The 26,618-nt window shown below is 37.5% G+C and overlaps 1 protein-coding gene across 1 annotated transcript; it reads right to left on the reverse strand.

The window, feature by feature from the left end:
• Nucleotides 1-329: 329 nt before the first annotated feature.
• Nucleotides 330-26,618, reverse strand: LOC106159082 (uncharacterized). The gene is made up of 8 exons (XM_087008457.1): nt 26,510-26,618; nt 25,571-25,811; nt 12,906-12,964; nt 12,467-12,568; nt 4,788-5,024; nt 3,086-4,495; nt 2,455-2,550; nt 330-1,533 (listed from the first exon to the last, which is right to left on the reverse strand). Exons 1-8 carry the CDS (start codon nt 26,592-26,594, stop codon nt 926-928), a joined length of 2,838 nt encoding a protein of 945 aa, XP_086864583.1. The 5' UTR covers nt 26,595-26,618; the 3' UTR covers nt 330-925.

Here is a 26,618-nt window from a genome sequence, read left to right on the forward strand (position 1 = left end):
TAAGGATATTGCATCCCTTTGCCAAAACACCTTATTTACACCCGCACGAAAATGCAGTAGTATCGAAGTAGCAAAGAAGCATTAACGCAGTAGTGGTGTGGAGCATATTTGCAGTAGAAATGCAGTGTAGCCTACTGCAATTCTACTTCAAAAATTACATAGGGTTGTACAGAGGAGGAGCATTAATGCAGTAGATTAGCAGCATGATAGAAGCATGTTTCAAATATGCTAATTAGCTCCCACATCGAAGCAGATTTGAAGCATGTTTGCAGTATGATTGCAGTAGTCTACTGCGCTGGAGTATCTACTTCGTTTTCGTGCGGGCAACCTTACAAACATTCTTTTGGATAACAGATAAATCTTTAGTGTTCAGTGACTACGTTAATTAACATTTTCGCGTATGGCATCTTACTGGTGACGTCATAATTACGATTTGGGGGTAAAAATAAGAAAACCGGTTTCTCAATTTTCACCTCTACCTAAGCACCAACGAATACCGTTTGAATGCCAAATTAATGAGACTATTCATTATTCTAAAACCTTGTCACCGATTTTTCTTAAAATTCTCAGTTCAGATTTTATCGTTAATAAAGCAAAACTGCCTTTGTTTAATGAAAATCTGCAATTATGGGCTCATAAATTTATAACAAATACATTTAAACCAAAATGACGGCAAGAGATTGTGACCCATACAATTGTTGTAAACTATGCCAATTTTGGTGATACAATCATGTTCAGGGATAAAGTTACGCCCCATTACGATTACTGCAGGAAGAACCTCATTTTCAGTATCGATGACAAAAAAGGATTACAACATACCTCAAGGCGATCTCTCTTTCTTAACTGTCTTTCAGACTGGTACCGCACAGAAAAGTGTACCACTCGAGATGAAAAGGGTATTTAACTCTGTCAATATTTTAACCAATCAATCAGACCTGACGTCGCAGTTTTTACCTGCGTAGCCAGGGTCACAGTCACATTTATAACCGTTAACCAAATCAATACATATCCCATACCAGCATGGCCAGCTGTCGCATTCGTTAACTTCATTCTCACACTTCATCCCGATGAACCCCGTCTTGCAGCGACACACATGACCGTCACTGGGACTGTAGTCACATCTACCACCGTTCTGACACAGGCATCGCTCACAGTGGGCCCCGGTCCACAATTTTGGGCACGTGCACTGGAATGTTCCATCGAGTCGTGTGGTACAGCGTCCGCCGTGAAGACAGGGAGAACTGGCGCAAGGGTCTACACGGGTTTGGCAGTGGGTTCCTGTGTGGGTGGCCGGACAGGTGCAGTTGTATCCCCCAAGCTTCTGTTCGCAAGTGGACCCATGCTGACATGGGTTGGGCTGACAGAAATCGATTAGGTTCTCACAATACTTGCCAGAGTGAAATGGAGGACATATACATTGGAAGTCACCAAGCTGTTTTTTAAATGTACCGGTAGCGCCATAATCAGTCTCCTTGCATTGTGCGCCGTTTTTGCAGGGATTTAAAGAACATGGTGTTGTTGTAGATGTACTTCCTGTAAAAAAAACAACATTAAATTGATCCCAGTCAGGGCATGCTTATAAATCATCCTATAATTAAAAGACGAGTGTCTATTTTTTAAAATAGTTAAGACTCATAAAACGAGGAACTTTAGTAATTATAAATTGCTGTCAATGTTCTAAATGCATATTTGTTATTTTTTCGCCAACATTTCCCCAGCTGTCTCTTTAAATCCTGTAAACACGAAATGGCTTTTATAACACATCCCTGATAAGTGTGGTAAATTTACTCTCTTAAAACCCTCTTAAAGTGTATTTAGAAGGGACATGCCACATGTACATACACGTGAGATACAAACTTGTGTGTAATACATGTAGTAAAACAGTACTAGTACAAGGTATTATGGGCCATTGTGCCATATTATCTAATTGTGTTTCCATATTTTTTATGATTTCTGATGGTACACAGCACCTTTGGGCATTTCTACGTTTTATTCCAAAATACTGTCCACGAGTTTGCTTCCTGTCGAATTGATAACTTGTAAAATTGTGACTGTGGACAGTGGACTACTAGCTTGCGTCTTGCCCAAATGCTACGTTTTTTAAAGAAATAATGTTTAAATGGAAATGTGAACTGTACCTTGCGTATATTCGTCCCTATATCCTTATTTCTGACACAGTTATACACATAATTATCACCTATTATTAATAAAATTTAATTTACCTATAGGTATGTCCAGCCTTTATTCCCGGCCTGTCCAAACGTAGAGGATGTTTTGAATCATGCAAAAAAGTTACTAAAATGGCTGCTAAGGACAGCACTAGCATGCCCCCCATGCCTATGGTAAATATACTTATCATGCCAATATAAACCATTTATCAGTGCGATATTGATAAATACCTAAGAATTATGAGCTCCAGTATATTCAGTCCCCATGTTGTTTTCTATCACTTACCATTGGGTCGAATGCATCTATAGCCCCCGTTAAAAGGTTGACACATCACTGGTTGTCCTGGTTCTTTTTCTGGGCATGGGTTCGGATCACAAGGATCTTGAAAACATTAGAAATACACGTGATGCCAAATGTTTAATCATTTATATATACTAGCTCATTACCATAGAGATGATGAGAAAATAGTTAAATCTAATACTAATTGAAACGGAGACCCCGTCGACCCAACCTTATCGCAATATCTTCGGGTCAACTGATGTTGAGTTGTTACCAATGACTCGTGGTGACGTTCTGCCCTTGACTTTGTAGAAGACCCTGTCATAAGGTCGAAACGTCTTCATCTCAATTTCAACGTAAGATTTAAGTTTTGTTTTCTCATTAACGCAGTATAATCTAACTTGATAATTTAAGTTCTCACTTTCAATTCATTTCCAGTTTCATTATCTTTGTAAAGTTAGAACAAATCAAATGGTTACTTTAAATAATGTACATTTCTTACATATTCAATGTCTTATCCAGCTAGCTTAAAATTCTACTTGGTACTAAAAGTAGGTTAACGTCTTTTTTTAGACAAATAATTTTATCCAATTTTAAGATGTACGTATACTCCTTTAGCCAATGCATTTATACCCACCTTTTGTCGCCTTTGTAACCGTCGTGGTGGGCAGAGTCGTGGTGGTACTGGTAGTTAGTAATACTCCACACGTATCTCCACTGTAACCAACAGGACAAATACAGGCGTATCCGTCCACCTTATCCACGCATGTACCATCATTTAAGCACGGGTTGGAGGAACATTCATTAATGTCTATCAGGCAGGTTGGCCCCGTATATCCAGTCTGACAGAGACAAGTAAAACTATCCATTCCGTCGAGACACAGTCCTTTGCTGCAGGGGTTAGACGCACATTCATCGACGTTTGTCTGACAGTTAGTCCCTGTATAACCAACTGGGCAGTTGCACGTGTACCCGTTTGCACCATCCAGACAGGTACCCCCGCTACCACATGGATTAGATGAACATTCATCGACATTGGATTCACAATGCAAACCAATATATCCCGCTAAACAATTGCATTTGTACCTGTCAATATCGTCGGTGCAAGTTGCGCCGTTCTTACAAGGGTTGGAGGCACATTCGTTTATGTTGATTTCGCATGTTGGACCAGCTAAACCAGAGACACACATACAAGTGAAACTGTTTATACCATCGAAACAAAGACCATTCTTACACGGATTAGAGGCACACTCATAGATATCAGTCTCGCAGTTTGATCCAGTAAAAACGGACGGGCAATTGCAGATGTATCTATTGATTGCATCTTTGCAACTGCCGCCATTTTGGCAAGGGTTTGATTTGCACTCATCAACGTTAGTTTCACAGATAAGGCCGGCAAATCCAGGTTTGCATCCACATGTAAATCCATTCACACCATCAATACACGTTGCACCATTCATGCAAGGGTTAGAGGAACATTCGTCGATATTAGTGTCACATGTACGTCCATGAATTCCAGTTTTGCATGAACATGTAAATCCATTCACACCATCAATACATGTTGCACCATTCTTGCAAGGGTGAGAGGCACATTCATCTATATTTGTTTCACAGTGGACACCGGTAAAACCAGCTGGGCAGGTGCATATGAATCCATTGACTCTGTCGACACATCCACCTCCATTTTTGCAAGGACCAGAGGCACACTCGTCGATGTTTGTTTCACAACGTTTGCCAGTGAAACCTGCCGGACAGATGCACGTGTATCCATTTACTGCATCTATGCAAATTCCTTTGGGACATGGGTTCGAGGAACATTCATTTACATTCAAACTGCAAGTTAAACCCGAAAATCCCGTTATGCATTCACAAACGAATCCATTGATTTTATCTTTGCAGACGGTACCATTTTTGCAAGGCTGGGAGGCACATTCGTCTATATTTGTTTCACATTGGACACCGGTGAACCCAGCTGGGCAAGAACATTCATATCCATCCGCAGTGTTTGTACATTTACCGCCATTTTGACATGGGGATGTATAGCACTCTGGAATGGATGGAAATTGACCCTTAATATGTGATACTACCATATATCATCTTCGTTTTTGAATCCGTATTTACTTAATAACTAGCTAACTAGGATATTGCTGTTACCTTACCAAAAAAAAAAAATATATGTATATGATTCTCCTCTGTTAAACTCATAAAAATCTCTTCAAAATCGTTAATAAAGTAAAAAAATTCTTCATTTGATACTTATCCACAAAAATCATCTAAAAGCGTTTAGAAAGCCAAAAACATTTTGATTTTGTTTGCACAAAAACATAAAGTATACCTACGTCTCTTTTCACAGTTGCTGCCATGAAAGCCAGAAGGACATTCACACGTATAACCAGTGTTCTCTGCGGAAGTCGCATTCCCCTTCGGTTTAATGAAAGCGACGATCAGCCCCGGGATCAAGCTGCCTTTACTCCATTGGCTTCTTTTATCATCAGCCTCCTTGCATTTTCCGCCGTTTTTACAGGGGTTTGAAGAACAGATCGTTGCTGTAGATGTTGGTTTTGAAGTTGTACTTACTGTAAAAATGATTATAATGATAATAATACACACTATATCCAGCAGTGAGGACGGAGAGCCACTATAATAATAATTCACCCGATAAGATGTTATGGTGTTGAATTAAGTCGCCATAACTTAACTGAAAATACACCTTAACAGTGCTGGGTTTATAATTTGGTCAAATACAGTGCAATTAAATGTAAGTTAATTAATCTCATTGGGATCGAATCGTACACGTACACACACTTGTACAACAACCGAGAATGACTCGAGAGTTTGAAATTTCAATTATTTTACATCGAATTTATAACTTATTTTGAAAAGATCGTGACGTAAGACAAAGGTTATTGAAAAAAATCCCCCTCTGCCTTAAATTTGTTTTGGGGTGGTCGGCTCATGCCTTGGTTTAACTACCTCTAATCAAAATAACACGAGCCAAGGCTGGGCCCCTGGGGACGTGTGTTTTGACAGCGCCCCTAGTTAAAAGCTTTGAGATTGTTTGTGGGACGCTCGGGTTTGAGAGTTAATACTCTAATTCCTTTGGATTTTCCTCCGTTACGCTTATGTGAAGGAGTGATATGATATGTCCGTTTATAGATATATCTGTTGGAATGAATGTGCGTAGCCGTGTACAGCGTACTGCGTGAGGCGTCTCACCTCAGCGTGGTGTAGAAAGAGACGTCTCACCTCTGTGTGAGAGTGACCAGAGAAAGGCTGTACGAGAGACGCACAGCCTGGAGGGGGAGGGGGGGACTGGTTGCACCAGTCCACCCTCCCCCTTCTCTCGACAGGCGAGACGCCTCTATCGTGCCAATTACGAAATGCCCTTTTCAGGGCACCCTATGTATATCGGTATCTATAAATCTCATACTACATGTATGTAGGCGAGACACCTACCTGCCTATCAGAGACGATCTTTCCTCAGAATAAGGGCGAGAAGCCTAACACACTCTAAAAGCCGCTCTCAACTCTGCAAGGGGCGCTGTCAAAACACACGTCCTCGGAGGCCCAGCTCTGAATCGTGTTATTTTGGTAAAGTGGAATCTAACTAGGGCATGAGCCGACCACCCCCAAACCCCTCAAACATTTTATCTTTTTTTTTCATCTCGGACTCTGCAGCTGATGAAGGTCACATGTTGACCGAAAATCGCTTTCTGCAACCAGTCCACCCTCCCCTCGACAGGCGAGACGCTTCTATCGTGCCAATCACAAAATGCCCTTTTCAGGGCACCCTATGTAGATCGGTATCTATAAATCTCATACTATGTAGGTGAGACACCTACAGTAGAAATAATAATTATGTTTCCGTTGTACGACGTTTTAAAAACGTCAGAATGTTTTAATCCCTATCCTGTGAATAGAAGGGGGCGGACAAACAATGGAAAGCCGTCTAATCCCTTCAAAATTCGAACGCAAAAACACAATAGTTTAGGCGTAATAACACACAATACCTTGGCGAGTGAACCCCATGACGCCTGTTTCTGAGGTCCAGCGCGAGCGCGACAATCCGCTGTGACTAGGTGTAATTAACAGCAGGATACATCAGCCAGAAGGTGCCCATTGTTTGTTGCGGCGATAGGATTATAGCTTTAAGATGCTAGAACCCATGCTAACGCGTGTCACTCCCGTGGCCACCTATCCTTATGTTCACTAGCTTGGCACGCGCAGCTGATCATGTTTTTAGTGTTGCAAGATAACTGCTAATTTAATTTAGTATCAGTTATTTAATTCAATATGAAGTGTTCTGTGGTCAAAAATTGAATTTGATAAACATGCATGAGCATCGTACATCAGCATGATCAACAAATCACCCCGTCTCAAAAAGTTTAAAGATGCTCCGTACACAAATTTCCATCATCGCGACCTGTGTAAAAATAGATTACTGTTTAGAAATAACAAAGAAAGAAACATTATTAAAACAATTTATTCACATAACAAGCGGACGTGTTGCCTCAATTACTACATTAAGTTACATTTTATATAAAATAATAGAGCGAATCCGTAAAAGGATAATAATAGAAATCTTAATAAATAAATAAATAAATAAATAAATAAATAAATAAATAAATAAACAGGCCCGCAGCCAGGGGGAGTTCAAGAGGTTCGAAAGAACCCCCTTTTGCTGAAAAAAGGTCCACTCTGGGTTGACATAAGTACATGGGGATTTTTCGGTAAAAGGTCCACTTTTTCAGAAAAAGACCCCCCCCCCCTTTGAAATTGCTGGCTACGGGCTTGATAAATAAATAAATATATTATTTAAAGAATTAAGTAAATAATTAAATGACATTAAGAATCAAATAAAAAAGATAAAAATTAGATGGTATAAATCATTAAATAAAAGATAAATTATTTCAAATAATTTAATAAATAAATTATGATTTAATAATTAAATGAATAAATCGCTGTGAAGAAATAATCATTGTCGCAACTAACGCGGTGAGTGTCTACCCATTATCAAAGGCCACAGATAGATTTTCACTAGTTACCAGTATAGACAGATGTGTATCTGGTTATTTGATGGGACCTTTTGGCACGCGCGTTAGGGGAACGAGCACATTAACTAACTTCTTTTAAGATTAAAGTGAGTGTCCTATCATTTGAAAGCCAACAAAATATTTCATTCCACATTAGAGAAATTAGCCTCATAATTACATTTGTAATTTTATAACTGGGTTTATGTAACTCTTCGCTGTTCAGTAACAGTTATAAAGGAAAGTTAGATTTTGCTTGTATGAAACACTTTTTATTTTGATAAAAATCGACTGCGCATGCAGCATATTGATATAAGGCTTTCGATGATGATTGTGCATGAAACGTCAAGTCATTTTTCCTTTTTCATAATAGTGCTGGGCACCCAGGTGTTGAATCTTTTACTCGACGTGCATCTCCTAATATTGTATAGGCATGATTTCAGGTTGTTCGGCAGCGATGACGATTGCGTTCAAAATGGGTTGTTTGCAGCAAGACGCCCTTATGCTTTGTGATATATGTGAATAAACCTAGCTTACTAAATAACTATTACCAAAGTGAAGCATGGCTTTAGGTTAAACAGTCCAAGATTTATTCAATATGGGCAGTTAACTTGGACCAGTCTTGTTTCATTAACTTTGCGAATGAAAGTCTCCGTCGTCAACGTAAATTTCCAATATGATTTTACATCACTTATCTGATTTAACAATCTTATTGTTTAGGTTTTGTTTAAGGTTGTGTGAGAAAAGATAATGATCGCGTTTAACAATAGATTGAGGGCTACAGTAAGTCCCTCCTCTTTGGGCGATGTCGAAGACTGTTAATTCAACGTACTTTAATAAACATGTAGTGAGACCACACTGTCAGCCATCCCCCTTGTTGCACGTTGCAAGCGATTTGTCTCATAACTATGACAAGGCGTTCTTTATTCTCGTTGTTGTTTAAAAACGGACCACTTTGTCAGGGCTAATTGCTTAGCATATGTACTTAGCTCTTTGTAAACGCTAAGATATGAATGTTATACCGGGTAGTTGGATGTTTTGCCCGGGCGCCGCACTTATGCTTTCTTACTAGAGCGATCTAGAACAACTAAGGCTCTGTTCTCACAACTTTTAGATCGATCTATCACCGCGGGGAGTCTCACTAGATTACTGTCAGATATTCCCCCTTAAGTGTCCGTCCCCGCCTACTACAAGCTTTAAGGGGTAATTAACTTTCGTGTCCGCCCGGCTGACAGCTATTTAGCGTGAACCCCCAGGGAGTTAGGTCGATCCAATGTAGGTCGATCTAATCTATGAGAATGGGGTGTAAGTCGCTAGTTTTCCCTGTTTGTAACTGTAGCAAAATATGTTCGACATGCCGTTTCTGCACGACAGCCGGAGACACAGTAATTGTATTAGGCATGGTTTAAGCTTGTTCGAGAGATAATAACAGTCGCGTTTAACAAAAGATAGTAAGACCCCCTCCTCTTTAACTGATGTCTTACACTGTTAATATTGACCGCACTTTCATATATTATGTAATACACTGTCAGACTTTCCCCTGTTGCACGTTGGCGTTGGATTGTACTTGTGCCTCTGTCAATGCACCTCATTTAGTTTAAATATTTTTACCGCATAAACCTTTGTGGTTTAGAGTTATTAGTTTAGTAGTAGGAATAGGATGCTTGGAAAAAAAGCTTCTAGTCATCTCGCTTAGACCTAGGGTGTGATGCTGTTATCATCCGAGGAAACACCTACACTGAATCCTCTACCTGAAGTCCCTAGCTGAAACAAAAAATGACCCTTGAACCGGTCCATTTTTAAAGCGTCGAATCATTTTTGATATCATTGAGCGTCTTAAACGAAAGCTTTTAAGTGACAAAAACAGAACCGTGTGGTGATTATTTATTTAAGCGTAGGTTTATTCATCATGATCTATCTTGTAAACAATACTTGCATAGATTTTACTTGGATTGATCATCGTCACTGTTTGGCTACCCGCCTATAATGCGTGCTGAACGACAGACAACTTATAAATATTATCTGTGTTACTGTGTATATGACCACGTTAAGTTAAAATAGAACGGTGTCGGTGATTTAATCCATCCAACATATTTATATTTCTTCTTTTAAAACCAGTGTTAGGTTAACATCAAGTCAAGGCAAGCCTTGCAGATTGATTTTGTTTAAATTTTCGTAAATTAAGTAAAGCTAAGTAAAGCCTGTTTCTAGTTCATCCACGCTATAAAACTGCATAAAGGATAACAAGTCTCTGTAGCCAATTAACTTTCACAATGTCCTGTGCTTTAGAGTCCCATGTTATACAATAAAATGAGTATGGCCTGAGAGAAATATAAATGTGAGGCCGTGTATGAAGATGTTTCAAATAATAAAAATCAAGAATTTAAACATGTTCGGTACATGCACATCACTTAATAAGTCATTTCACAAAAATGACATCTAATTAAATTTTTCAGATAAACCTCCACTTTTATCGATCTCAACGCCTTGTCTGATGTTTACATGTAGGCGGTATACTCCAATATTAATTGCGAACAATATCAACAGCGACTCGAGATCGTTGCCTGTCTTTCACACTTTTACACAAACTCATGAAGGGTTAATAAAAGGATTCGCGTTGCGACATCTATCTCTTTCTTTCGGACAAGCAAATTAAGGGCTGACCCGAAGTAAGCTTTCATAACTAATTTCTCTTTGACTGTACAGGGGTATATTGTAATTACTCCACTTGGTCGCCTCCATTGTCTTGTAACAGTGACAAAGAATGTGTTTTCACACGCTAGTTTACATAACTCCTTTACCTTGTGTCTTTATCAAGGTTATAATCAGTTTGGATAGGTTGTCTTGCCTCACTTAAAAAGGGAGTTGTTCTTCACACTGGTTGTTGCCTAAGTTATGCTAACCTACTTTGTACAATTATGGTTTTAATACATCGCCAAAATTACGACACTAGTGAACATTGTGTATCAAACGTTTTGATACGATTAAATAAATGTGCAGGAAGGATTACGGAATGAGTTACTATTTACCTCCCCCCCCCACGCGTCCCCCCCAAAATGCTCTTTTGATTTCAAAATGAATTTGTTTTTAACGCAAAGAAGTCCAAAACCCCTTTCACGACTCAGTCATTGTACAGCATGTTGTAATCGATATTTAAAAAAGTTAATTTTTGTACCCCGCCTTTCAGTGTTTATTGTGGTGCTTGCTTTAATCGGGGACACTGCCTGTTGAGGTTACAATTACGTCGCTAGCCTATCTCCATAGGTTACTGGAATATATCTAAGTACACGTAAAGCTTTGTAAAGTCTCTTTTGTCACACATCATAGTTATTGAATTTTGTCTTGAATGAAAAAATACCCTCAAATTATCGTTTTGTGCTTAAACATTTCATAACTTGGACCGAAGTTTGATATACAGTGTACTGTAGCTACAATGGCATTCCTCAAGTTGCGTCTGCTGGGGGAGGGGGGCATTTAAATGGTAAACGAAGAAGTCCACCTGTAAACAGCAGCGGTTTAAATGATCGCTATCTCGGTTCCTTTTTCTTTGACAGCATCATAGAAAATGTTAAAGGAGAAAGTCACACATACCCACAGCGTTGTTTTGTCTTCAGCATTTCCTCCTTGCTTACTGCAATTATTATCGTCAATTAATGAAACCGAGAAAGCAATTAAATGATGGCACATTGAATATAATCACTAGGTGCATTTCGCTGAGTGTTAACAAGATCTAGCGAAACATTTTATTTCAAAATAAATTTATATGTGATTTTACCTCTGTCGTGTGTGTTATTTCAAACAAAACGATTTCCTGAAAGACCAACTTTAAAATGTATGTCTATTCAGCAAAATAATGTAATTAAATACAACTATGAGTAATGTATTTAAACTACGGCCGTATGTGCGATGGCCATGTGGGATTATAATTGCATACCTTGATGCAAAACAGTCTATCGTTTCTTCCACCGCAAGTCCCTTTAATTAATGTATTATATTACTCTTTACCCTTTTAATTTGACACTGTCTCCGTTTCTCTCCCCTTTTCCTTTCTCTTGTAAGAAGGAGGGCAAATAATTAAGCATTCGAAATATGCATCACCAATCTTCAGAAAAGAATGAGTGAATGAACCATTGGGCTGGCCCACAACGTCCGACACAGCAGAATAAATTAAGTAACAGCTTTCACAGATTTAACTGCATTTAGCTGTATAGCGTCACTATATACATAATCCGCTGCACGCGCGAAGCTGTTGAACAAAAGGATAGTTCTCTATGGAAGACCTTTTGTTTACATAAGTACTCTAAGGGGGCGTGCCTACCCTAGTCACTATATTCCGTCAAAATCGTTTAGCGACCCTATCATTACCACACTCCCTCTATTGTATTTTCTGACGTTATAATTTTATCTAATCTTCTTACGTTAGATGGAATAAATGCACACATACATAATCTTATGACTGTACCCTCCTATCAGAGACGATCTTTCCTCATAATAAAGGCGAGAAGCCTAACACACTCTAAGAGTCGCTCTCTACTCTGCACGGAATGTCCTTTTCAGGGCACCCTATATATATATAAGTGACTATAAATCTCATACCAGGCAGGCGAGACACCTACATGTACCTTCCTATCAGAGACAATCGTTGCTCATAATTAAGGCGAAAAGCCTAAACACCCTAAGAGCCGCTTTCTACTCTTCAAGGGGCGCTGTAAAAACACACGTCCTCAGAGGCCCAGCTCTGAATCGTGTTATTTGGGTAAAGTGGAATCTAACTAGGACATGAGCCCACCACCCCCAACACCAAAGGCGTTTTCCCTTGTGCGTCCACCTTAGCACAACAACGCAGATTCCAAGTAAGTATACTCACCATATCATCTCCCAAGGTTTTAATATGCGTTGGCACTTATGTGTGACAAAGTTTAAGCTTATTTAGATAAAACAAAACAGATCCTAAACTACATTAAGATAAGAAAGCAAAACATATTTACCTGCCCGCTTCTCGCAAACAAACCGTCGTGATCGCCCACAGTCATCGTCTCGTATGTTTAAAGTGTCGGTTGATTTTATATACCCACACGTGCTTCTTTTTCCTGAAATCACACGATTTATCTTAGTTTGAGGACACTTTGATAACGTTCAAAATGTTCTTAAAATGTAATAAAATGTTTGTGCGCTCAAATGCTCACAAACTCAGTGAAACTCTGTTTTTGCTCCAGAGGAAATGAAAAATTTTAAAATTCCAAATGAGAAGAAATATGCTATTTATTTATTTATTTATTTATTTATTTATTTATTTATTTATTTATTTATCTTTTCAAACTAACATTGATCAATCCGTGGTGTTACGTGTGCGAGTCATGGCCCACAAGGATTAATAAAAGACCCGAGTGGAAAACAAATATATCATTAATGTAATGGAATACTCACTAATCCTACACTTGTCGTCAGAAATGGCTAGATATCTGTAGTAAGTCCCCGTCACAGAACTGAAAATCAAAGACAAAGACCAAGCTTCAAACCAAGACGAATATCATACATAGGCATAATAAAGTTCTTAACTATACATGTATATTACATATGGTCACCATCCTCCATTGTAAGTGCGCTTTGTATGCGTAACAGTAATTTGGGATGTCCAAATCGGTTAAATAAATAACCTATTCCGAGATATGGCTCGGACAATTTCGTTTATTGTCTCCCCTGTTGTCTCAGTTAGTGATTCAGGATACAGGATATTGTTGCTGGTATTGGGGGTTGGGGGAGGGGGGGGGGCAGCTATAGAGTAGTTCGTAGGCGAGGTCAGCGGTACCTCCATCTGTAGGCTTCAGTGTTGGGGATATTGTTTGGATATGACCCTTTTTTTCTTGTGGTGTTTTTGTTTACTAATTTATTAATTATTATTATTATTATTGGTTATTGGGTTGGACAGGGCTTTACTTTGTACGAGAGGTACAAGCAGAGCTATGTGGGGAGGGCATGTGAATCACTGTGCCCCTCAATGGATCTGTTTTTATATATTTTGACTGCAAATATAGAGTGCAAAAAAGGTTCATTCAAGTTATATAATATTGCACAATATAAACTTTCACTAAGCCGTCGCTACTGTCGCTACTGCCGCTCCTGTACCTTGATAAAGCAACATAACTTGTTAAACAGGCAGTTTAATTGTGCATAGTTATGTTGTAAAGCAAATTACTTACACTTTCACTAATTACAGATAGCAATTAAAGCGGAATCAAAAGAGTAAAAAGACAAAGAGTTATTGAGTGTAAGTTAAGTTTCTCCAAGAGTCAACAAGTGTAGAACATGTTTTTAGTGTCAGAAAAAGATGGAAAAGGTCAAAGTCAGTAACAGTTAATGTGATTGGTTAATTTCATGACATATTTTAATTTTGATCATGCATTTATCACATGATAACTGAGTTTTGGATAAGGTCCAAATATGAGTAATCCAAATAATATTTTAGATATCTTTAATTGAAAACAAGTTTCTTAGGGATTACCTAATAAGGAAATGTTGCATAGTGACTTGCAACATGAGAATGGAAAATATTTTGTAATCACGCAAAGACAATGGAAAAGAAAACAAGTAAATGCGTGATCAGTACGGAGAAATTGAGTATAAATATTTGTGAAGTTGTAAGAAGCAAGAGTCGGTGAATAAACGTTCGAAAGCTCCAAACTGCTGTCGTCATTTCTCACTATAACAAGTGGTGGAGGAAAAATCGATCCCCGCTCTACCGAGGCAAGCGGAACGGTGATACAGTTATGGTGATAACGGCAGCAGGAGCGTAGACACCGAAGGGTTCACACCATCCACCCAAGGGCAAACATCGTCAGTGCCCCAGTGCAGCGAAAACTGAGTATGCTGGGTATTGAAAATCGCCAAAAGTCATTATCCTAGCAACAATTAGTAACTGAAAAAAGACGAAGATGTCCTCAGATTTGACTTTAGCGCCAGAAAAGTTTACTGGTAACACAAACGAAGATGTAGAAAGGTGGTTAAATCAATTTCAAAACTATACGCAGTATAAAAAACTAGAAGATGAACAAATCACCGCCTTATTTCCTCTCTTACTGAATCAAACAGTGTTAAACTGGTACGAGTGTTTAACAGTGGAAGTACAGAAAGACTGGAAATCGCTTGTCCGCGAGTTCCGACAGCGATATGAACTGAAATCCGGAGAAACTTGGGAGAAAGCCTCAGATTTTTTCAGACGTCAACAGCTGCCAGAAGAACCAGTACAGAGTTACATTGAGTCGATGCGTCACGACGCCAAACGTGCGCGTTTAGATGAGGGGACGGCATTTACAGTGGTAATGAATGGGTTACTCCCCGAAATCCGCCCATTTGTATTGCAAAAGGAGCCCTCTGACTTTGGTTCTCTTATGCACCACGCGCGCATTGCAGAAAACGCTGTTCAGCCGACGAGAAGAGGTCAACGAAATGACATAAAAATGATAACAGAGAAAATAGACACTCTTCAGAGTTCAATTAAGGACATCGCCAATGCGCAGTCTGCAATCCATATATTGCAAGAACCAAGCGAAACCAGAAATGAAACAAACTTTGAAACCCCAAGATCGAGCCCTATAGAGTATCCAGGAAAATTCACTCCCAACACCAAAGGTCCCAGAAGTATGACACAACGCGGCAGGTATCTGCGACGCTCAGAGTACAAATTAACATCAGCTGGACATACGAACTATCCTCAACAACGAAATCAAATAAGAAAATGGCCGATGTGTCAAGGATGTGGTGAGTACACACATTTCAGAACTAATTGTTTTGCTCGCAATTTTAACTGCAATTGTTGTGGTAAAATAGGACACATAGCAAAAGTCTGTCATTCTGCACGTGTAAACAAACGGCTAAGAAAAAGAAAAAGGTTTTATAATAAGATTGAAGATAGAAAAGTGCCAATTTCTATTATTTCCGATTACCAAGCTAATAACCTAATATCAATTCAAATCGACAAACAACATGTCAATGCTTTGGTTGACACAGGTGCCGTCATATCTTGTGTATCAGAATCTCTTTTATCAAAATTAGGAAAAAAGGATCGAAATGCATACGAAAAACCGTCATTAAAAGAAGTTTCAGTTGTTGATGGTTCTGTGGTTAAAGTTCTGGGAAAGGTAGAGTTACCTCTTTGCTTTGGAGATGTGATCATAAAACATAAAGTCCACGTATTTAGTCAATTGCCAAGAGGTTTGATATTAGGCACAGATTTCTTAAGAAAACACAATGTGAAAATTGATTTATCGTCTGATAGCATGGCATTGCCTGATTATAATTTGCTCTTACCTTTGTATAGTCCACCTGTATTAGGTTTAGTGCGTAACTTTAAATCAGAATTTATTCCACCAAGATGTGAATGCTTAATACCAGTGAAAATATCACATTCTTCCTCTGTTTCAGTAGCTTTACTAGAACCAGTACGAAAGCTCGAGTCAAAGAAAAAACTTATCGGAGCAAAATGTTTGGTTTCCATTGATAAAAACAAATCCGCTTATAGAATAATGAACCCTGGCGATGAAAGTATTTTCATTCCCAAAAGAACAATATTAGCTGTTGCAAGTTCAGTGAGTCTGGCAAGCGTCAGTGCTTTAAATGAAATGTCAGAAGGAGATACAACACAAAAAGGTGATAGGTTATCAGATCAAGAAGCATTGCGGAATGCAGATGAATTAAATATAAACTTTGCTGATTCAGACATGAGTGAAGATCAGAAACAACAGTTGAAAATTTTGTTAGGACGTAATCGTGAAGTTTTTGCTACCAATCTATCAGAGTTAGGTTCAGCAAATATGTATCAACATAGAATTGACACAATTAATGATATTCCTGTTAAACAAACATTTTATCGTACTTCACCAAAGCTGAAAGAGGAAATTGTTAAACAAGTAGACGAGATGTTAAAACATGGCATAATTGAAGAAAGCATGAGTGAATATAGTAGTCCAGTGGTACTTGTAAAAAAGAAAAACGGTGAATATAGATTCGCAATAGATTACCGGAAGTTAAATAAAGTTACAAAACCTATGCATTGGCCACTTCCACGTTTAGATGATATTTTTGAAACAATAGGTACATCAGGCGCCAGATATTTCTCTAGTTTAGATATGGCAGGTGCATATTGGCAATTACCCCTTGATCCTGAAACTAAACACAAGACTGCTTTCATTACACACCATGGTCATTTTCAATTTTTGCGTTTAGCATTCGGCCTTCGTAACGCCGGTGTTAGCTACCAGGCTTTAATGAGCCACATTTTTAAAGACATGAATTGGAAAACTATCCTTATATACATTGATGATATTTTGGTCATGAGTAAAACATTTAATGATCATTTAAAACATTTAGAGTTAGTTTTTCAAAAACTGAGATCTGCCAATCTTACACTAAAACCATCAAAATGTAAATTTGCAACACCAAAAGCTAAATATTTAGGTCATGTAATAGATAAAAATGGAATAAGACCAGACGAGAAAAATCTTGAAGCCATAAAATCGTTTCCAACACCAAAAGTTGTAAAAGATGTCAGAAGTTTTCTAGGATTGTGTAACTTCTACAGAAAATTTATAAAAGGTTTCAGCAAAATAGCAGATCCCTTAAATAAACTTTTAAGGAAAGATGTACAATTCTTATGGAGTCCTGAATGTGAAGCGTCATTTCAAACATTAAAAGAAGCTTTAATGTCACCACCAATATTAGCATACCCAGATATGTCACGCGAGTTTACACTAACGACAGACGCGTCTACGATAGCTGTAGGTTATATTTTAGGTCAAAAGAATGACAACAACCATGATAGAGTTATTGCGTATGGAGGGAGATCTTTAAATAACGCGGAAAAGAACTATACAATTCATGAATTAGAATGTTTGGCAGTAATTGAAGGGATAAAGCAATTTGAACAATATTTGTCCAACAACCATTTCAAAGTGTATACAGATAATAAAGCAATTTCGTGGCTACAAAATGTGAAACATACATCTGGCAGGCTTATCAGATGGTCATTAAAATTACAAGGCCTAGATTTTGAAATAATTCACAGACCTGGAAAAACAAACCCAGCTGACGCATTATCGAGACGTGAATATGAACCAGTAAATGTTTTGGATACTGTTAACAACAGTCAGTTAAGAAAAGGTCATATTGACATGTGTCAAGATAAACATTGGACCCAAGCTATACTTTTCTTACCAAAACAAACAGATAAAATAATTGAACATAACTCAAGTGAATATGATGACATGAACAGTGTTGATGTTACAAATGTAAACGATAAAAAGAAATTAAAACAAGATCAACGCGAATGCCTCGAGTTTCAAGATATAATACGTTACCTAGAACAAAGTGATTTACCTAGTGACTTAAAACAAGCGCGTAAAATCATCGCAGAATCAGAACAATATGTAATGATAGATGATATTTTGTATCATCTGTATCAACCTCGTACACGCGGAATGCCAGAAAAGATGAGAATAATAAGACAATTAGCAATTCCAGTAACACTAAGGAGTGATGTTTTACATGCATATCATGATTCATTAACAGCCGGTGGTCATCAAGGTTGTGATAGGACTTTTGCTTCCATTAGGAATAAGTATTTTTGGAAGTCACTTTATAAAGACGTCATGGAGTACGTCAAATCATGTGAAGTGTGTCAAAAGGTTAAGCATTTACGTAGAGATGCTCCAGCACCTTTGAATCCTTTACCCATAGCAGGCGTGTTTGAAAGAATGCACATGGATATATTAGGTCCCTTAATAAAATCAAAAGAAGGATATAAGTACATTTTGTTGGTTACGTGTTCTTTTTCTAATTTTGCTGAAGCAATACCTTTGAAAACTCAGGAAGCCGAAGAAATCGCCAAGACTCTTTACAGAGAAGTGTTTACAAGATATGGTTGTCCGTCATATCTCGTTTCTGATCGAGGAAAGAATTTTTTATCTCAAATTATTCAATCGTTATGTAAATTATTCCATATCAAGCGCTATCATACTAGTGCATGGCATCCACAAAGTAACGCAGCCTGTGAAAGAACTAATTCAATAATTGCTCAAACTTTGAGAGCATATTGTGAGAAAGATCAAACTAATTGGCCTGATATCCTTCCAGGAGTAATGATGGCATTACGTGCGACTCCTTGTACTCAGTCCACAAAGTTTTCTCCTTATTATTTAGTATTTGGACGAGAAATGCGTACACCATTAGAGAGTGATTTGATCCCTGAATGTCATGAGAATAAAAATATACCTCAGTACATTGAAGAACTGAAAGATACCCTTAAAGCGGCAAAAGAAATTGCAACAAAGAATAGGGAAGCAACTCAGAAACAGTATAAAGAAAGGTATGATCTTAAATCAAAGCAACCGATTTATAAAGTAGGTGATAGAGTTTGGATATATACTCCAATGACACCTAAAGGATTAAGTTCTAAATTGTACACCAAGTACAAAGGACCATATTACATTACAAAGATATTATCAACAGGGTGCACATATTATTTGAGAGATTGTAAAACACACAAGGAACATAAGTCGCCTGTTCATGCAAACAGATTGAAAATGTATTATGACCCTAAAGATTACAATAAATACGAAAGGCTGAATGAAAGTAATAATGAGCAAGACAACAAATCAAATGGGAATAAAACGACCAGTGAAACGCAAGATAGAGACATTCATGACAAAGAAAAAGCGGAACTTGCATCGGACAGTAAGCAAGACGCGTACGAATATTATGAAGTAGAAAAATTGTTATGTTGTAAGAATATAAACGCAAAGAGACATTACAAAGTAAAATGGAAGGGTTATAAGAACACTTCCTGGGAACCTGAAGAAAATATTTCAGATGCATTAAAAAGAGATTATCATATCAATAAGACGTTACAAGGAAGACGAAGAAAACGTAGAAATTAAAAAGGAAACACATCTCTTCGAGACGAGTTCGATAATCGATACACTGGTAAATAAAAAGATAGTACACTTACACATTGTAAAAAAAGTACACAAAGGTCAAATGTATAATTTGAACAACAGTGAGACAGTTTAACTGAACCTTAAATGTAAACCGGTTTACTATTTTTCTGTCTACTCTTATTTTTCTAAAAGAGGCTAAGTTAATGCAGTATACACTGAAAAAGCCATGAGCATTGACCTTTTGAAATGATGATTCTATGAATTTTTACTGTAATGTTGTGGCAGCATCAGCACGCTCAGCGGTGTTGAGTGTAGACAATTTTGTTTCTTAAGAACTATTTAACAAAGAACATTGATCTTATTCATATGAGTAAACGTTACATGCAAACGATGTAATGCAAGTTATCACAAGGTTCACGCCACATCATATTAGAAGGCATATAGTAACCTGATAAAATACAGACGAGATGTTTTGACAAGTCAGTCACTGACATTACGCCGGAATGCCCTAGAACAACGACCTCTTTAAGTAGTTGTCATTAATGTGTCATTCAATTTTTTTTTAGCTTTTACAATTTGAACTTAGATGTATTTTTATTTCCCACCCAAGTGGCAAGTTGCCAAAACAACACTTAGACAGCACAGCTATATCCATTAAATTTGGTTTGTTGCATATTTCTGTTCACCATGTATATTTTCAACATGAAACACAATGACTTATTTAGTGAACCTTTAAATTCAGATTCAGCTCTTCTTCAGTTATATTCACAATTTTTTCTCATTTTCTTGCCAAAGATATGTTATCATTTGAGATTGCTAAACATGGCTCAAACAGCAAGAGACAAGAGCAAACCTATACTTGCATGGCAGATGCTATTCTAGCAGACGAAATATTCCTACAGATGATTCACCTCAAATATTTATTCGGGATACAGAGCTTATTGCTCGTGATGAAATTTGGTCTGTTTATCAAGGTCAGGTAATTGGCACTAATAGTGGCTTTACTTAAAAAAGTATACGTAAACGATATAGTGCTTACTTTACCGTAGTGATCATAAAATTTCGCAACAAAATCAATTAATAAGCCGAAGGAACTTATGACCACAGATTCATTCTTATTACAAAATGAAGTAATAACTATAATAATTTCGACAAGTTCATTTAAGTTTTTGTATCTACAGACTACATCTGTCAAAACATTGACATGGCTTGACAAGTATAAACATTATGATAAACAAAAAAGTTATTTTGGAACGAGTTATCCCATTGTCACTTTTCACAGCTTTTAAACCCAGAAAATTATTCAAGAACAAATATTGTACATTTTTGCGCATTAAACATGATTGTGCACTTTTCTATATTCAGTTCGAACCATTTGATCACAATGCAGATTAATTTCAATCCAAAGTGAATTTGACTTGACTTGCTACACGTGTCTTAAATAAACATAAGGCATTAATCTTTGCGAGTGAACTTTTGGTATAAGAAGTGTGTGTATGATCACAACATATTAATGACTTTATGATTCATTCTTATTGTTACTTCAATGATTTCAGACATTTCAGATTATTATTATTGACAGTGTGCGAGATGCACGGAATTAACATGACACTTGTAAGTCTTGACAAATATTATGATTTTTTTTTTAATCAATATGTACTATCATATATAATGATGAGCATTTTATTGTGTGTTAACCATGGTCATTATTTATTAGCATGCTTTATTTTAATTACTTTACAATATTACTGCATGTTAATAACATATTGCATATTGATCTTATGATTGTTGGTTATCGATATTTGAACAGATGATTATTGTTATATAAAAAGTATATTTGATTGTTAATAATGATGACATGAGGCTAATGATATGCATTAAGGAAGATCCTCACATTTTGCGACTTAATTATTTATCGGTATAATTATATAAAATTCGTGTATTGAATTTGAAATGATCAAGTGTTTCTCTTATAGTCATCACAGAGGATAGCTAGAGTGTAGACAAATATGAAGATGAACATGTTCTTCATCATGAACGATGCGCTGGTCGCAACGTTGTGATGAATGCTGTTCATTGGACAGGGAGTAGCTAACCCTATTTATGTAGCCAAATGTTAACAAGCACAACGAAGCTCTGTTTTTGCTCCAAAGTAAATAAGAAAAGTCCATATGATTGATAATTGTCATTTATTAATGACGAAGCTAATAAAATACGTAGTTACAAAACTGGGGAGATAATATAACATCTCCCCAACTATATAAGTGCCATAATATAAAATTAATAAAGTGTAATAAGTGTAACCAAATTAATGAAGAAAATTATAAGTAATAACAACAGCTTAAGGAGCAAAAAGTTGGCACAAATAAAAATAAAAAAGGCATTGATGAGAAAAATAACCTTATGAGGATCATAACCTTGAAGTTCCAGCTGTAACTGGGTATGGTTTATTGGAGTTGGGAGACAATTTTGTGGCCGGAGACTGCAACTGGGCAGGGTGGGTGCGGCATTTGATTCTAGGATGCAATCCCTGGCAGTGCTGGCAACAGTGCTTATATTTGCATGGACTAGTGACACATTTGTCCCCCCGATTAAAGGCAAAACAGACGCCTTGACGAAATGGACGTAGAAAAGGGGGAGAAACATTCATGGTTGCCACTTTTAACCGTAACTCGGGGATAACTTTTTCCCACGGGACCAGTGATGTTGCTCGTAATTTGCGAAAGGCGTCATCATAAATACGCCAAGCATTAGCATTGGGAAGCTTACTTAATTCTCTAATAGTTGAACCGTACTTAAGTAAGTTCACAGACTCGTTTGGAAATTTTTGTAAGAAAATCGCTGAAAAGACAAAAAAGGCATCCGTCCATTGGTAAAGCGTAATCGGCGATTTCTGCGAGGGCATATGGATCACTTCAAATTTCATTGGCTGGACCTTGATAGCGAAATCATCATTATGGTTGGAGGGAAGAAGGAGCCGGAAATCTATAAACTCATTGTTCCAAATCTTTTGCTTCAATTTGGGTGGAATTAAAGCTCCTAAAGGAATGCCATCAGTTAAATCTACAGGTAGAGCTGAAGTGACATGACTCTCACCTGTGAAAACATTGTCGATCAAACCACTGATACTGTGTATCTGCTGTTGAACATGAGCCTCTTGAAGGGAGGGGTCGGAAGAAGAAGCGCTCGACATCTCTGTGTTTGATGCAGTTTGGTGAGCAATAATACGCTGTGCCAACAAATCATAGTCGATAACAGGTGTAGTAGAGGTCGATTCCGTCTCTGAAGTAGGTGCGGCGGTGGGTCTCGGCCTCTTGCTTCTAGTAGCAGTTGATGTCGCAGCCGGTCTTCGTATGCTGGAAACTGAGCGCGCATTGGAGACACCCGACATCCTCGGCCGCCTACTCCTCCCGGGAGTGGTCTTGGGAGGCATAGTAACTAAAGACAAAGGAAACTAATAAGGTCACACTAAGGCAACTGAATGTACATATGACATAATCAGAAAGAAAATTCTTCGGGCCAGGTAAATAAAGTAAACGGCATCTACCCACAAATAGCCTGAGTAGATATGCCATAAGCCATAGTTTTATTAAAAGTGTAACAAAAAAAATTTATATATATATTATATGTCCTAGTCCGCCGCCAGAGCCTATCCAAGCAGGCAACAGCCTCAGCTCAGCCTTGCATTTGAAAACAGGGATATCCGGTAAAAATTGACTAGACAAACACACAAACAGCTGGGTGACTCCCCAAAAACCAGGAGTATAACAACTCCCCAAAATAAAAACCTAGTATACCAGATACCACACAGGGCTCTCACTACTAGGCAAACAATTAAACACCTGGGAAATACTCCCAGAGCCTAGTATACCAGATACCACACAGGGCTCTCACTACTAGGCAAACAATTAAACACCTGGGAAAAACTCCCAGAACCTAGTATACCAGATACCACACAGGGCTCTCACTACTAGGCAAACAATTAAACACCTGGGAAAAACTCCCAGAACCTAGTATACCAGATACCACACAGGGCTCTCACTACTAGGCAAACAATTAAACACCTGGGAAATACACCCAGAACAAGTAAACAACGGGGAAGTACACCCAAAACAAAGAGCATAACAACTCCAAAAATGCATGTAGCCTAGTCGACCAGAAACCCATAAAAACACGGCACCTGGTAATGCGGACACGGAAACAATATGAAGACAGAAACGTACAGATTACGGCATGTCAACGACAGCCGAAAATGTAAAAACAGCGGAATTCCTGGCCCGGTAAAAATATCAATATGAATAAAATAGCTACACACAAAGAGGAAAACAAAATTTTTAAAGAATAACACGATAAAGTGACATCTAAACAAATTAATTAACAACTGCAGCACATGACAGACTATAAATCTGATTATTAGAACACGTGAATAAGGGGGAAATGAAGATAATATAAAATTACTGGCCTGTGTATGATCCAAGAACTTGAAGTTGAAGTCTCCCAAATAAAAGGAAACAGCCGTCGCCGAAACTTGATAACAAAACTGGTGGCTTGGAAAAACAGAATAATATCCGAAGAAAATACAGTCACCAAGTATCAAGAAACTGGCCGTCCCCAAATCTTGAAATCACAAAAGTTGATGGCTGGTAACCAATGTAAAATTAAAATAAAGAAACGCAAGAAATTATAATACTGTGAAGCTGCTGAAATTGCGTGTACATATCATCGCAGCTAAAAGGCTGAATGACTTCTCGCTAATGCAGCTCGCAAGAAGTAGTTTCCTAAAACTCATATAAAATTAACTGTGTGCCTAGATACACAGCAGCTAAGACAATTTGACCCTGGACATCTGTTATCACCTTGCCTTGGTCAACTACTTAAGATCAAAATGTGCAGACACAAGACCTAAACCCAGACTACTTCCTATAAACAAAGCGTAGATGGATTACCAACAAAGCTATTACCACCACTAAAAACAAACCATTTCCTACATAAATACAATTAATTATCTTAATTGTAGTTTGTCTTACGTAGCGCATTCCTACTATATCTAAAATGACAACCAATAAAAGAGAAACCGGTTAATAGGATGTGTCAGAGCCATAATAAGAGAGCAAAATATTTCGATATTGTCATTAATTACGATATCCTCATGAGAAAACTGATAAAAAGTATCTTTGCTCTTGGGCCACACATTAAATGGTGTAAATGACAATACGAACTATATCCACGAAGAATTGCATTTTCTTAAAAAGTTATTACATTATCTTCCTTCGGGTTATATATTTTAGTTTCATGTCGAATGTGTTTTTAACTTTATGTATAAGTTAATTATATAGAATTACTTTTCTTAGTTATATTTTTGCATGACTTTGTGGTAGAAATGAAGTATTTAAGGAAGATAATCATTATTTTCTTTCATTATTATTTTATTTCATTTTGCAGAAATTGACGAACTTGCGTATAACATTTAAATTGATGACATATATGTGATCTTATCATTTAATCTTTTTGAAAATTTATGTATTTTGTGTTATTTAGTATTTGCTTTGCTTTAGAAAAAATGAAAAAGGAGCGTATGTTGTAAAGTTTTAGAATTCGAGGACGAATTCTTTTGAAGAAGGGGTGTATGTTGTAAAGCAAATTACTTACACTTTCACTAATTACAGATAGCAATTAAAGCGGAATCAAAAGAGTAAAAAGACAAAGAGTTATTGAGTGTAAGTTAAGTTTCTCCAAGAGTCAACAAGTGTAGAACATGTTTTTAGTGTCAGAAAAAGATGGAAAAGGTCAAAGTCAGTAACAGTTAATGTGATTGGTTAATTTCATGACATATTTTAATTTTGATCATGCATTTATCACATGATAACTGAGTTTTGGATAAGGTCCAAATATGAGTAATCCAAATAATATTTTAGATATCTTTAATTGAAAACAAGTTTCTTAGGGATTACCTAATAAGGAAATGTTGCATAGTGACTTGCAACATGAGAATGGAAAATATTTTGTAATCACGCAAAGACAATGGAAAAGAAAACAAGTAAATGCGTGATCAGTACGGAGAAATTGAGTATAAATATTTGTGAAGTTGTAAGAAGCAAGAGTCGGTGAAAAAACGTTCGAAAGCTCCAAACTGCTGTCGTCATTCCTCATTATAACAGTTACCTGGGTTTACATGTTAATGACGATCTTCTGATCCTGAAACCAACCCACGCTTCTCCCACGTCCTTTATCATACCGAACAAAAAATTCTTCTCGTCACTACTGTCAGCCACGGCAAGGGATCCCCCATAACGCTGGCAGGCTTTCTGAGCCTCTTCCCATGTCTGTCTGCTGCAGAGTAGTCTATAGAGCGAGCGAGGATTGCCTCTTGGATGCCCAACCCACCGGGAGTTTGAACATAAACCTGACAAAGAGATAATTGGCTGTTGTCTTGCCTTTTTTTTTTTGTGCGTGTGTGTGTGTATGTGTGTGTGTATGTGTGTGTGTGTGTGTGCCTGAAATCTGCTTATAGGCCTACATGTGCATGTGAAATAAAGGTAATATTCTGCTTTTTCTTTTGAATTTGCTTTTTTTCATACGAAAAGCCAAGTGACGACAAAGGAATGTAGATCTTTTGTTTATAGAATGGTGTGTATTTTAATTTATGAAGGCGATAGAGTGTTCGTGGAACCAGTAACCCATTTTTTCCGAGTTGTCTCTTTAATTTTCTGTAAACATGCACAAGCAACACTTCCCCAACACCTAAAGTAAATACATTTTCTCAAGTCTCTTTTAATATGACTAGAGAAGGTATATCATACGTGTCACACATAAAAACAAGTCCGATACGAAGTAATGTGTGTTACATGTACGTGTAGCAAAACATATCATAAGGTATTTTAGACCATTATGTGCCATTATCCAATAATTGTATATTTCTAGGTTTTTTTCAACAAAATACTGTGCGACACTTGGCCACAAGTTTCCAAAATAGTAACTGATAACTTGTTAAATTGCCACTGACGACAGTGGACTACTAGACTGTTTCTTTTCAGAACGCTTAATTATAAAAAAAACAATGTACAGGTACGAGGAATGTATATATAGAAATATGAACGCTACCTTGTGAAAATCTGCCGTTCCCCCATATAGCAAGGGAAATCGGACAGAAAATTGTAAAAACCCAAAGCTTTACAAGTATTTCCATCCCTGATGTCTTCTGTTCCCTTGG

The sequence above is a fragment of the Lingula anatina genome, chromosome 3 (genome assembly GCF_051362555.1).
Source record: "Lingula anatina isolate TDL-2025a chromosome 3, LinAna3.0, whole genome shotgun sequence".
NCBI lineage: Eukaryota > Metazoa > Brachiopoda > Lingulata > Lingulida > Lingulidae > Lingula > Lingula anatina.